The sequence below is a fragment of the Syngnathus typhle genome, linkage group LG5 (assembly GCF_033458585.1).
Source record: "Syngnathus typhle isolate RoL2023-S1 ecotype Sweden linkage group LG5, RoL_Styp_1.0, whole genome shotgun sequence".
NCBI classification, from domain to species: domain Eukaryota; kingdom Metazoa; phylum Chordata; class Actinopteri; order Syngnathiformes; family Syngnathidae; genus Syngnathus; species Syngnathus typhle.
In genome coordinates this window covers 16,761,614-16,774,665 of record NC_083742.1, presented here as the reverse complement: position 1 = coordinate 16,774,665, position 13,052 = coordinate 16,761,614, and the positions used below count along the sequence as shown (strand labels likewise).

At 44.1% G+C, this 13,052-nt stretch overlaps 2 protein-coding genes across 3 annotated transcripts; both read right to left on the bottom strand.

Moving 5' to 3' along the window:
- Window positions 1–2,347: 2,347 nt before the first annotated feature.
- Window positions 2,348–3,107, bottom strand: ier3 (immediate early response 3). Its single transcript, XM_061279286.1, has one exon. The coding sequence runs from the start codon at window positions 3,034–3,036 to the stop codon at window positions 2,569–2,571; it is 468 nt and encodes a 155-aa protein (XP_061135270.1). The 5' UTR covers window positions 3,037–3,107; the 3' UTR covers window positions 2,348–2,568.
- Window positions 3,108–9,979: 6,872 nt separating this feature from the next.
- LOC133154493 (RING finger protein 223) lies at window positions 9,980–12,872 on the bottom strand. 2 transcript variants are annotated; one of them, XR_009714473.1, is made up of 4 exons: window positions 12,746–12,872; window positions 11,157–11,742; window positions 10,347–10,913; window positions 9,980–10,277 (listed from the first exon to the last, which is right to left on the bottom strand). XR_009714473.1 is itself a non-coding variant. In XM_061279266.1 (3 exons), the coding sequence occupies exons 2-3, from the start codon at window positions 11,696–11,698 to the stop codon at window positions 10,691–10,693; spliced, it is 765 nt and encodes a 254-aa protein (XP_061135250.1). In that variant the 5' UTR covers window positions 11,699–11,742; window positions 12,746–12,872; the 3' UTR covers window positions 9,980–10,690. The 2 variants fall into 2 exon arrangements, 1 of the variants encoding a protein (XP_061135250.1); XM_061279266.1 differs by having other exon boundaries at window positions 9,980–10,913.
- Window positions 12,873–13,052: the final 180 nt, after the last annotated feature.

Here is a 13,052-nt window from a genome sequence, read left to right as displayed (position 1 = left end):
ATTTTTCGATTAATCGTCTACAGTTGACGACAAAAAAGTTTTGCATTAAATATATTGTTAAATTGCGGGTAAGCCACAAAAATATATATTTTGCTTTTCAAATGACAGTGTTTTTATTAAACTTATGTTAAGTGATATTTTCCATTAAATCACAAAAAGAATACACATAACAGAAATTATTACGGCCGTGCCTTGAGTGAGGTTTTTTTTTTATAAGCCATCGTTCGGATGATTTTTTTTTTTTAACAAAAAACTTGAAATACCAGCCATGTGCGGTGGCAGTGAACACAACAAGCAACAGTTTGCCAGAAAGTAAAAAGTTATTTTTAAAAAAAAAAAAAGACACCTCTAGCTGTTTACTGCCCGTCCAGGTTCAAGTTTACCGTCAAAGCAAACAACGCAACAAATTACTCGGCGTGTATTTCAAACACCCATATAACTTGGCCCTTATAAAGTATGTTTACAACCTAATGAAGAGCTTTTACATCACAAAATCAGATTTTCCTTAAACTAACACATGTAAATGTGATAGAGCATCAATCCAATACTTTATTTGCTCATTAAAAGTCAACAAAAGGTTAGAAAGACGTCAATTACCTCGGAAATGCAAATTGTTCAGGAAAATGTTGCATTAGGCCACACTCAACATTTTCTACTCTTTGCTCACATAAAAAAGTCAAAATATTTGAACACCAAAGCACAACAAAACTACAAAAGGCAATTAGATTTTTTGTTTTGGGGGGGTTCCTTCTTTCCCACCCACTCCATCAGGAGCGCATGACTCATCACATCACCTCCCCCCCAGGCCATCCTGAAATCGGCCGCTGTGTGATGAACCCATCTTTTGTTTAATGTCGCTCTCCTAAACAACCACCCAAACACTCACATCGTGCGTGTGCGAGCACTATCACGAGTGTTGATAACAACCACACAAACACACGCAATGTTGTTGCCGTGATGTCATATGTTTATGTTTGCTGCTTTGGTGTGGTTTAAAAAACAGCCCACAACGCAGACAAACGTATTTGGGCAAAGGTTAATGCATTTGGCCGCAAATATGAAATATTTCTGCAACAAATGACAATAACCCATCGCGAAAAGGTTGCAATGTGCCCCAAGTCTCAGTTCTGTCCTGAAATTAATCGTCCCAAAATACCGTATTGGCCCGAATATAAGACAACCCCTATTATAAGACGACGCCCCCTTTTTCAGTTTTATTTCAATGAAAAGAAACTCGGCTTTTATTCGGGCCAATACGGCAATGACATATTTTTCCAGTCGAGAGATGCATTGTAAAATGTATCAAGAGCAAACAACGGAGAGCCCAGATTGTCAAGTAAGAATGGGAAAGTATCCTCAACTCTCCAAAGATAATGTAACATAACACGCATGTATCAAAGCCAAAATAAATCTTTACCAAAAACAATCACGTTGTTCGGTTTAAAGCGCAAACACTTTTCTGTGACGCGATGTGACGTCAAAGCGTCCATCCGTCGGTTCACAATCACGGAACACAAAGCGCTGATGCACACTCCGGAACAAGCAAAGGTCACACGCTCTTCCCAGGAACCGGCACAAGCCAAATATAAACATGCACGCCTTCTTTTGTCACTGATTGTTCATGCCTGACGTTCATACTGGTGGCAAGAACCTCAAAACAAGCGGCTAGCAAACAAAACATATTTGGAAGGCGCATATTGCAACAAATGTTGGATGATATTCAATTTCTCTCCCCCATTCAAATGGGCCAGACACTCCTTTTAAGGCAGGACGTTACATCTCACATATTGTATTTGAAGTACTACACTATATTATGTGCAGTGTGTATTTTGAACTTCAAAAGTCTGTTTGAATGTATTTACATTGGTGAGTCAGCTGAATGTCAATTCAAATGAGTGTTGCTATATTAAATCTTGTGTTCAAATATTGAAATGATTCATGCGCATGTTTTAACACGTTGCTCACAAAAGGCAACATAAGAATAGATTTTTTTTTTTTTTTTTTATACAGACCAATATTCCATGGCAGGCTGTTTTTGCCGCTCATTTGCTGGAGTAGATCACAAAATGTGAAATTTTACCATTAAGGGCTGCTGCATTAAAATGAATATTTCTTTCGAACTAGACAATTATTTTTTTCTCACAAAAAGTCTAGAACCCATCAAATCAATTTAAAGCTTATTCAGATAGTGTTTTCAGGATGGTTGTAAACAGTGAAAAAGCCTTACACGTTATATTTCAACTTTTTTTTTTTTATTCCAAGTGTTGTCAATAAATAGCAAATAACATTAATAATAAATAAATAGTTAAACAAGACAGAATAACAGTCAGTTATGAAGTGCAGTCAATGACCATTTCAAGTTTTTGTTAAAAGTTCACAGTTTTTGTCAGTTTTTGTTCTTTCTTGGACTTGAAGGCTCCTTCAGGCCTCACACCGGCAGTCAGTCACCGGGCCGGCTCACGGAGCAGCTTCCGGGGCGCAGCTGAGCGGGCTTGTCGCTTCCCCTCCGCTCGGTCCCTTCACGCTGGGCTTGCTTTCGCGTCGAACCATCACGAGACTCGGATCGGTTTAGTTCTCACCGCCCAGGCGGTGGTAGACGAGCAGGGCCACCATGTAGCTGTTGCCCGCTGGCCCGGTGGCGGTGCAGTCATCAGCCGGGGCTTGCGCCTCGCTGACGCTGGAAGGAGCGGCGGCTGGAACAGCGTCGGTACCGGCGGGGAAGGTTTGGTAGTCGTCCGGGCTGCGGGCGCCGCCGGTCGGCGTGTCAGCGCAGGGCTCCTCGGTGTAGATCTGCCACAGGACCACCAGGACAAGGAGAATCAGCCAGCGTTTGGCCGCGCTCTTCTCCGGAGGCGGCAGGTGCATCCGGACCTTGGCAGGGTACATGACCCGAGTGCAGCGCTTCTTGGGCCGGGCGGGCATCGGAGAGATCGCGGCCGTCGGGATGTGCTCGAACGTGAACACCTCCGGCTGTGTGTTGCGCCGGGCCAAACTTTCGCGTCTGTAGAGAAGCATCGTGGAGCTCGTCGAGTACATTTTTCCGCTTTTGATTTCTGGTTATTTTCGCTCTCTTGGGCGGTTGTGTTTGAGAACGAGAAGTACTAAAGTGGTCTTTATACTGGAGAACCAGAGTGACGTCATTAAACCACGCCCCCTGGCCTGCACATTCTTACTCAACTGATCGCAAGTAAAAATGACACGTTTCATCATTTTTGGAAAAATTCAAGTTCAGGTTAGTGGTTATTCTGTTGTCTGTATACATACAGACAGACTACAGTATCTTCTCATTTATTTTGCTCAAATGTTGGTTAAAAATGTTTTTAAATCACCTTAAAATACATTGTGTGTATTGTTCACTTTTTATATTAAATACATGTAAGATATTTAGTAAATACTAGTGAATTTAGTCATGTTTTAAATGTTTATTGTTTCATTTATTTAGTTGATAAAGTTTTTCTCCATATTGATGTTGATTATTTGAGCATTTATTATTTTTTTTAGAATAGAACAGAATGCCTTTATTGTCATTGTACAACAGGTATACAACGAAATTGAGAGTTAGGGTTTTCAGGATGGAATATTTGATTGAAATATTTATCTATAAATATGTTGGATTCATGATTTTTCCCATCATTTTACAGTGCTTCATAAGACTGAGTCAAAACCCCTATTTTAGGGACTGGGGGTGGTAGCCAGATCAAACCGGTTTGGCTCGAAAAGTGAAATCTTCAAGATTTTCTCCTGCAGTGGTCTTGCCAGCCCGTTACGACAGTCGCAATCTTTTGGCGTGAACGTGATTTCCCCTGATTTCTTCGCCATCTACCGACAATGCTGTTTGCTAGAAATTAGAAGGTGTTTTCTTTTTTTTTTTTTTTTAAGTTCGATAAGAATGAGTCGCGGGCGCTCGCTATAGATTTCCAATTGAATTTTCAAAACCGTTGGCTAGGAAGTTTCTTTTTCCCCCACAATGGTTCCGCCAAAGTTGCTAAAGGATACCTGACGATCATGACCAGACATGCCAGGAATGCAGCGACATCTCCTCATGCCGAAATCATTAGTAAATTTTACCTCCGGTATCGCCGTGTGACATTTTTTTCATCACACCGCACACATCCAGACTACAATTAGTTGTACAACGTTAGCTCATTGTGAATCATTGTAACAGGGCCGTGTAGGCATGTCGACGAGCCCATTTAATTTTGTGTAACATAGCAACAAGCCCATTGAAAATGAAACAATCCTAACCATGTACCAGAAATTTCTTGACGTCGGTGTTAACAGCAAGTTGAACTTCTAACTTGTTGAGGGTCACAACACAAGCTGGGATTTTTGACGCTGGTGATTTTCCGACCTGAGCAACATATCTTTCCTTTTGACCCGAGCAACATTTCACCAGAGGAACTTTGATGATGATGACATAAGTGGGTGTGTAATACAGATAAAGTCACACAGTTCAATGTGAAAGCTACGATGGTCATGCTTTGGTGCCGCAACGGGAAGTGGGCCGAGCTCTCCACCAGGAGCTGAGTTTCCTGTGTGTCATGACACCGCAAGGCCGGTCGGTGCGTGTATATACGGGGAAAAAAAAAAGTTCAAAGGTGTCACGTGTGTGTTTTTGAGTAAGATACTTTTAAGTTAAAATGAGTTGCGTAATAAATCGCAATCCCAAGGGGGGGGGGGGGAATGCAATTAGATTAATTTAGAAATCATTCAGCCCTAACAGAAAGTTTCCGTTTAGCCACAGAAAGTAGTCTTAACATTCAAATGATAAATAACGTGCCTGTTGAACACAATATGAGAAAACGTTTTGCCTCAAAACTGCTCCTTGGAAAAAAACGATATTAGACACGAAAAAAAACCGGCATTGTGTGCTTTAAAGGCTGCAATAGTCCAATCAAATGATAGCTTTGTGCTAGCTGAGGTTGAAATTGTGTGTTTACAAGAAAAACAACCAAGATGACAGGCATGTTTTGCGTTCAGAGGGAGTCGTGTTGTCCACAGTACATCTGTGCGGTGGGTTTTTTTCCACTCTGACTGGAAGCGAGCGGCTGTCGCAGGTCGGGAAAAAGCTGTTGTTTTAGTCCTTTACCGCATCTGCGTCCCTCGCATGACACACAACCCGGCTTGTTCCACTCATTATGTAACCCTCTTGACCTCCTCCAAGGCTGCAAATTGACTGAGTCATTAAAAAAATAAAAAAGCTGACTGTGAGTTTTTGTCTCACCGCATGGTTGCCCGGTCGCGGCGTTCATTTGGGTCAGTAGCTGTGCGGTAACCCGTTCAAAGGCTCTTTTGATCGGCAGAGGCTTGGCCGGTTGCCATGGGAACGGCCTACGTGCCGAAACGGGCGGCATCCAGGTGAAAACACGCCAGGCCGGGTCACGTGTCTCTCGGGCGCAGGTCACGGGATGGTCATGTGATTTGCCGTGGAGGCGGGGCTAAAACTTGAACTACTTCCTGTTTGTGAGCAAATGGATGGATGGTAGAGAGTGCGCGTTATCAACTCCATATTTTGTGTTAAGCGTTTTAGCAATCCTATTCCCTTTTTGGAAAACACGCTGGAGTGTATGTACCGAAACAGTAGAGCATGCGTCCAGCATATGGAAAGCTTTTACTTTTTTGTTGAAATTAATTTATTATACGTCATGCACTGGCCAACAGACTTTTTATTTCCAGCCCAACAATCAAGATTGCAAACTCGGTCAGTGTCAGCGGCCAAAAGCAAAGCTTTCGTGACTCATTGCATCACAGTTTCATTTACTGATCATTAGCTAGCTAAACATTCCCATCCACGTGTCTACGTTGATATACTGATATCAAAAGCTTTGTAATTGTTGCCAAGAATCCCAACATGCTCAGTGTGGCGTGTTGGAGTCAATGAAAGAGTTAAATGCAGGCTCATTCATGCTTCAGTGGTTTTTTTGTTTCTTTTTTGCCTTATTCTAATTGGTCCAGTGGGAGAGAGGCCAGTCAGAGTCTCGCGCCCCCTCTCGAGTCCGTCCCCATTTCCAAGCCGGCCGTGGGAAGAACTGATGCTACACTTTCGCTCCCAGACAATAACTCACAAAGCACCAGTCATGTGTGAGGTCACTTCCTTTCCTGGAAACTCAGCTGGACTCACTCCGACCTGCGGAAAGTCCGCGCGGCATCTGACTGGCTGTCACCACGGCCAATCATCACCGTCGTTTCCAGTGCAGGGAACCTACGCAGCAGACCGTAAATCGCCAGGAATTATTTCTTGGCATGCAAGGTGTTTCAAAAATCCCTAGAGCTGTGGAAAATACCGTTATGTAAGTGTGTGTAGGGGGGGAGGGTGCTTATTTTGTCTGGCAGGCAGTCCAATGTTCTAGATTTGATTTTGAACCAAGCATCAAAAGTTCTAAATTTGAATCTGGAATTGCGGATCCTTTCAGTGTGAAATTCTGCTTGTTTTGGAATGGTGCTGAAGAGTGTCACTCGGAAAGTTGGAAGCAAATGAATGAAAGGTCCACGTCGAAGTTAAGGAAACCCCGTTTGCGAGCATTGATTGACATCCCAAGGTAGTTGCACCAATTGGCACTGGAACCGGAATAAAAATAACATGACAATAATGATGTGGGCGTGAGACTTGACAGACGATGAGTTGACTATGAATAGCCTACGTTCCACCACACTGAGCAATTATAATATTTAGAGCACTGGTGTCAAACCCAAGGCCCGGGGGGTCAGATATGGCCCACCACATCAATTTCGGTGGTCCGTGAAGACAAATTGTGCATTAAATTTATGTCATACGACATAAAAAAAACGACTGTATTGTAAAATTTAAAACAGAAAAGACAATGTAAAGTAATATGATTTTCCGAGAGTTATGTTACTATATTTACTGTACAATTCGTGCGCCGAATATTAGCCTAGCAAGTGATGTCAGGAGCTCCAGTCAGTCTGTATTTGCATGTTTGTGAAGAAAAGCCTATTAGAGCAGCTAGTTCAGCGACCTTCTTTGGTGCTATTCAGAGGCTCTTCAAATAGAGGCATGACTGTACGAATTTCCATTCAACATGAGTTGAAATGGAATTTGCTCAGTCTTTAAATAGCAACATTGCAGTTATAAGAGGGTGTGCACAATTATGCAACCATATGATCTTATGTCATAAGTCTTGCTTCATTCTTAATAAATGTTGGTACCTTCCACAGACATACAAAACAGGTTCAGGCACTCAAGGACTCCATGCAACTTCGGTACTGCGGTTACGTCATTGGGTGATACGAGGAGGTCACTTTTGCCTCACAGCGATGACAGACGGCCTTACGTGCATGCTGGTGTGTGTGTGTGTGTGTGTGTGTGTGTTCCCGTAGCAGAGATTATTTCATGTCTTTTGCACACATATATGCTTCTTTTTCAATCCGGCTGGACTTTGTCACATCATTACATTCAAGTTCATGATTAATGCAAGTTCAAAAATACTCTGGTGACCTGAATTAACACCACCACCGGCTCGAAATAAAAGGAACTTGCTCTTATAGTTGGACCAAAAATGCAACCCTGGCTCCTTCTGGATTGTTTTGAAAATTCAGCCCCTAAAGCCATTTTGAATTTGTAGCACGCATTTGGAAGGGAAACGAGAGAAGTGAGGGAAATCTAACCTCCAGAAATTTTGAAAAACCCACCCAAAAATGTCACATTGTTAAAAAAAACAACAACAACAACACAGGAAGTCTGCCATTTTTGTTGAAACATAGCCGAAAACTATAATTTATTGCAAAGACGTGTACAAACGGGATCATGATATATTTACATATGTTACATGACAGAAATGTTTTGGAACAAGTGAAATGTCGGAGCTTGTGTTTCCTTCGACGGGGTCAGCTGACCAGACAGTCCACAGGTGGCTCCGAAGCGCCGGCCACTCCTCGGACCCCCCGTGGCCGCTCTGGGGTCAAATCGTGCTCGAGCGTTGTGGGCTGGTCTCCCTCACGGCTTTCAGAGCTCATCGCATCTTCAGTGAATCAACAAAGATGGCGTCAGACCCCGAAGGCTAAAGCTAACAGTTAGCATTGCTAAACCTATTTATGGGAGTAGAGCATTTTCTAGGGATGAGAACCTTTCCCTTGGCCAGAACCTTTGCTAACGTCAGGAATCCTCACTGTACTTACTTTGGGACTAGAACATTGACTCAGGACCAAAACCAAAACTTGGGACTAAAATCTAGAAACTTTCTCTCAAGAGTTGAACCTTCTCTCAGAAAGATGACCTGGCATTTGGACTACAACCTTTTGTCAAGACCAGAACCTTCCCTTGGAACAAGACTCGAAGCTTGTCTCACCTGGACTCGAGTCCTCACTGAAAATCTGCATGAATAGCAGCGCTGCGAGGAGGCGGAGCCAGCGTAGGGCCTGGTCTGGGTCCTCCCTCGGGGTCCACCGCCTGCAGCGAGACGGCGGGTACAAGACTCGGCATCGGCGGCGCGGTGGCCGAAGTCCAGCAAGCACGGGTAGTACCGTGCAGGAGGAACAGGAAGTCATGTTGATCTTCTGCTTCTTCCTTGTCACCTTCACACCCGCTGCTTAAATATGCGCCGTGTGGGTGTGGTCTGCTTGCTGTAGGCCACTGGCTCCATTTTTGGTTTTGGAGTTATTTTAAGACGCACGCAAGCTCTGCAACACCTTAATTACTTGCCTCCTTCCCTCATCTCCTCTTGGTCTTGTTTCCTTTCCTTGACTTCCTTCCTTTGACTCTTTCCGTCATCTCCTGGTCTTTCCTTTTCCTCGATTCCTATTTCCTTGACTCAATTCCTCAGCCAGACTTTCTTTCCTTGACTCCTTTTATCTCCTTTTCCTTCCTTGTTTCCTCCTCTTAACTTCATTTTATCTCATCGTTTCCTATGCTGGATTTTTTTTTTTCTCTTCAATTCCTCAACTCTTTTCCTCCCTTCCTCTGCAACGTGTTCCTCAATGATGTTGCTCCTTGTGGTCTCTTCTCATTTCTTTCCATCCTTTATCGACAGAGTTTCCCTTATGCCATTGATTGCTTTCCTTGACCTCTTTTCCTTGCCACCTTGTTTCCTTTGCTTCAACCCTGGTTTCATGTTTGTTCCATTCCAAGGCGTTGAGAACTTCACCGCCCTGGCATTCCAACCACAAGGATTTCCCAGACGACGCACACTGTGTTTTACATACCTCAGACACATTTCGTGCAAATGCTTGAACCATTTCATTCATTGTACACTGTGGAAATGCAAACAGCCTGTTCTCACACACACAGACACACACAGACACACACAGACACAGAGCCAGCCTGAGGCCCCATTTTTGTGATGGGCGTAGATTAGCGGTCAGGACACTTCAAAGTGACACGCGCATGCGCACACACTTGCACTCAAGAGCTGCTCTGACACACACGCAAGCACGTGCCCACGCACATGGACTCACGCATAACCATTCAAGTTCATTCATACGTGCTAAAAGAAAAGGTATTTTCAGTAATGGAGTAAACCCATCACCCCCAGACTAGCTACAAATTTTTATAGCTGCAAATTTTGTGGTTCATTTTACACCCAGACAATGTCAGGGGTTTCAAAAACCTCATTAGCCATGTGTGGCTCAGAAGTGACCAGCAGGATGAGGGTTCTTGGCCAGAAGCCTGCTGATCAGAACTGTCCAGAGCAAAAGGTAAACGTTGGGAAAAAAATAAAAATCATACTCAAGTTCTCAATGGTATCAGTTTGCTATGGGTGTGCATGTGCCTGCACAAAACACACTATCTCCATGGCAACCTTTCATCACTCACCTGTTATCCTCCTGTGAACTACATCAAGGTGAGGTATGACGGGGTTAATTTTACACGCCCATTATATGTCCACCCCCCCGTCCCATCTCCGTATTGATTGCCCAGGGAAATATTAAACTAGAAAAAAACTGTTTGTGCTACAATACCACCACCTGCTGTTCACTTATGTAATCACATGTCAAGCTGGGCAAACAAAACAAAAACGCAAAGAATGATTCAAAAAAGACATTTATTCACATTTAAACAAAGAGAAAGGTACATTATTAAAAATGTTAAATATTTAAGATTATTTTGAACCGTAAAAGTCTAAAACATGACATTACACAGAAAAGCAATCTTTTCAGACACATTGGCAATCTAAACATCCACGCGGGCTCCCCGTCATCTTGCGGGATGCCGATAATGACGTCATCACCACTAGCCTTTCCAGGGGGTTCTTGAGCAGCATCCTGGTTGCCATAAAGACCCCAATGAAGCATACTGGACACTTTGGTTAGTGACTCAGCATCTAGAGAATCATGGAAATTGTGTACGAGCATCACGGTTGCCATGGAAAAAAAAATGCACAGTATCCTACCAACATGAAGACGTCTTTGTCATCATGGAGTCAGTTACTGAGCAGCTGTATCACCATGAAGGTCTCAGCAGAGATTGTAGTGACGGCATCCTTGGTCACCTTGGAAAGAAGTCACTCAGCATCCTAGTAACCATGGAGACTACAGCATCTTGGTCACCATGGAAAAAGCAATTGTGTGCTTAGCGTCCTGCAGGTTCCCACAGAGACAGTTGAGCATCTCGGACGGCACCCCGGGTGTCATGGAGACAAGTTGCCAAGCACCTCCGTTGTCGTTAATACAGCGATCTCTGTCGCCACAAAAACAGTACAAGAATCCGGTCGCTATGGAGACAGCTGGCGAGCCTCTAGAGCTGGTCGGTGTTGTACGTGAGCAGGAAGACGACGATGACGGTGAGCACGATGGTCATGGTGAGCACCAGCGTTAGGAGCAAAGCCCGACATTGGGGGCGACCCGTCAGTCTGAACAAGGCCTCGCCCACGCCGCCTGATCTGCCATTTTGGAAGGGAGGGCTAGGTAGACCCACATCCAACGACCTTATGGTGGAGCGCCCCTGACCTTCCGATAACCTTGTGAAAAGACAGCAGGTGGAGTCTTGTAAATTGGATTTTGTTTTGTCATTTTCTACTTTTTAGAATTGATTGTTTATTGCCTTTGCTGTTGTACGGTTTGTGGTTTTAAATTCTCAATACACTGAGCGAAAGGACCTTAAAATGTCGCCATTATATATAGTATTAACAGCAAACACAATTACGAGATTTTTCAAGCTGGTTTAGCACTGACGAGAAGGACCCCCGCCCCCCTCACCTCACCTCTTGATCTGCAGCTTGCCCTTGCTGCGCTGGAAGCGAACGCTGTAGACGCGCTGCATGGCGGGCGGCAGGGACGCTAGCACGTCGGCGTCGGTGGCCAGCTGGGGCGGGCCGAGGGCGGGCAGCGGCGTCACGCGCCGGCAAAGCGGGCAGCGGATGGCGGCGGGCTGCGCCGACTTGACGTTGATGCGGGCCAAGCACTCCAGGCAGAAGGTGTGCTTGCACTGCAGCATCTTGGGGCAGCGGAAGACGTTGTTGAAGTTGCTGTAGCACACCCAACACTCCAAATCCGGGGCTTGGTCCTCGGGGGGCGCCGACGAAGGCGGCGGGGAAGGGCGCAGGCCAGGCGACGGGACAGCCACGCACACCTGGCATGACGGGGGGGGAAGCAAAGCCGGCGAGGTCGGCGGGCCGAGGTCGGAAACAGAGCGGAGCTGAGGAGAGGTGGGCGAACGGGCGTCGACTGCCGGGACCGCCGGGGTCGGGTACGGCGGCGGGTTTGGTGTTAATTCCGGATCAGTTGAGTTCACGCAAGGATTCATGCTGGTCACTTTGACACAGAAGAGTGGTGCTTCACCTTTGACCCCTGGAAACAAGAGCAAATTTGTGAAAAGTAGGCAATACCGCGGATTGGAGATAAATAAAGATACATTTTTTAAAATGCCAATTGACCACCCCCCCCCCCCTCGCTCCACAAATAAGCAAAAAACATTTCATTTATTAAAAGTAATTAGCATTTCCTCAAATTGAAACGCTGGCAGATTTAAACAAATCAGTCTACTTTAGATGACGAGAAATAATTAAATTCAAGCTCGGCAAATTGAAAAACAATCTGTTACCGCTTTTTCAAATGTTTGGCAAGTGTTGAAAGACTCCACCTCTTGCTTTTTTTGATCTTTTATCTAGATTTGGATTGCCGTAAAAGCAATACCCGCCTAAAACATGGCAAGTCAGCGCCCTGTTTTATCTCTGACATCACAAAAAGATATTTGACAAGCTGACCTAACAAGCCTTTGCTCTGATGACAAACGTCTTTTTGTTGGGTCCGAAGCATCGGCGAACTTTGATGTGCACGGCTTTTGCCAACGATGCCATTGCACGACCCCCCCCCAGAATTAAATAACCTCAACCTACTCTGGAGTTGCACAACAGTCGTACGCAAAAGAATCATTGGGATGAATTGCTCCTTAATAAAAAAATATTTCATACTGTTCAGTTATATTTAACTTTAGCGTACAATGAATTTGAATCTTCTTTTCAAATATTTGTAAATTTCCACGTAACTACTGTTGACCACTATGTGCAAAAGTTTCATAAGCATTGAAATATTTTTTCCCCTTTAAGCAGCGTTAACTTTCAAACTGTATATTACAATTAACACTCAAACAATATTAAGAATGATCATGAAACACTGGCAAGTGATGCAACTTTGCCCAAAATATGTTTGACCAGCTTTAACAGTTATTGCTGCAAAATAGAAATAAAAAGCAAAGCGAGGCAATTCCCTCAATAAGCTAGGCAATTTGGACTCAGTATATGTCCTGGCAAAAAAAAAAAAAAAAAAAAACTGGGATAATTTGAAAATGTACCTTTTCAAAGATGGTGACGCTTTGTTTGGTGGAACCAAGGCGAATCTCCCACTTGAAGAGGACCGCGTCCGTTCACAAAAGTGAAGGTGCTTGATGTGGAGCCATTGCAAATGGACGTCGGTGACCTCTTCCTGTTTAAAGGTGCAAAAATAAGGCCAGCAAGCAGCTGAGGCAAGTCAAGCTGATTGCAAGAAGACTCTTTTCCTTTTTTTTTTCCACTGATCATAAACATAAAAAATATTTAAAAAATCATGATCATGTAGTGTGATGACTTGAATGACATTTGAATTCATAAGCAAAACAATGT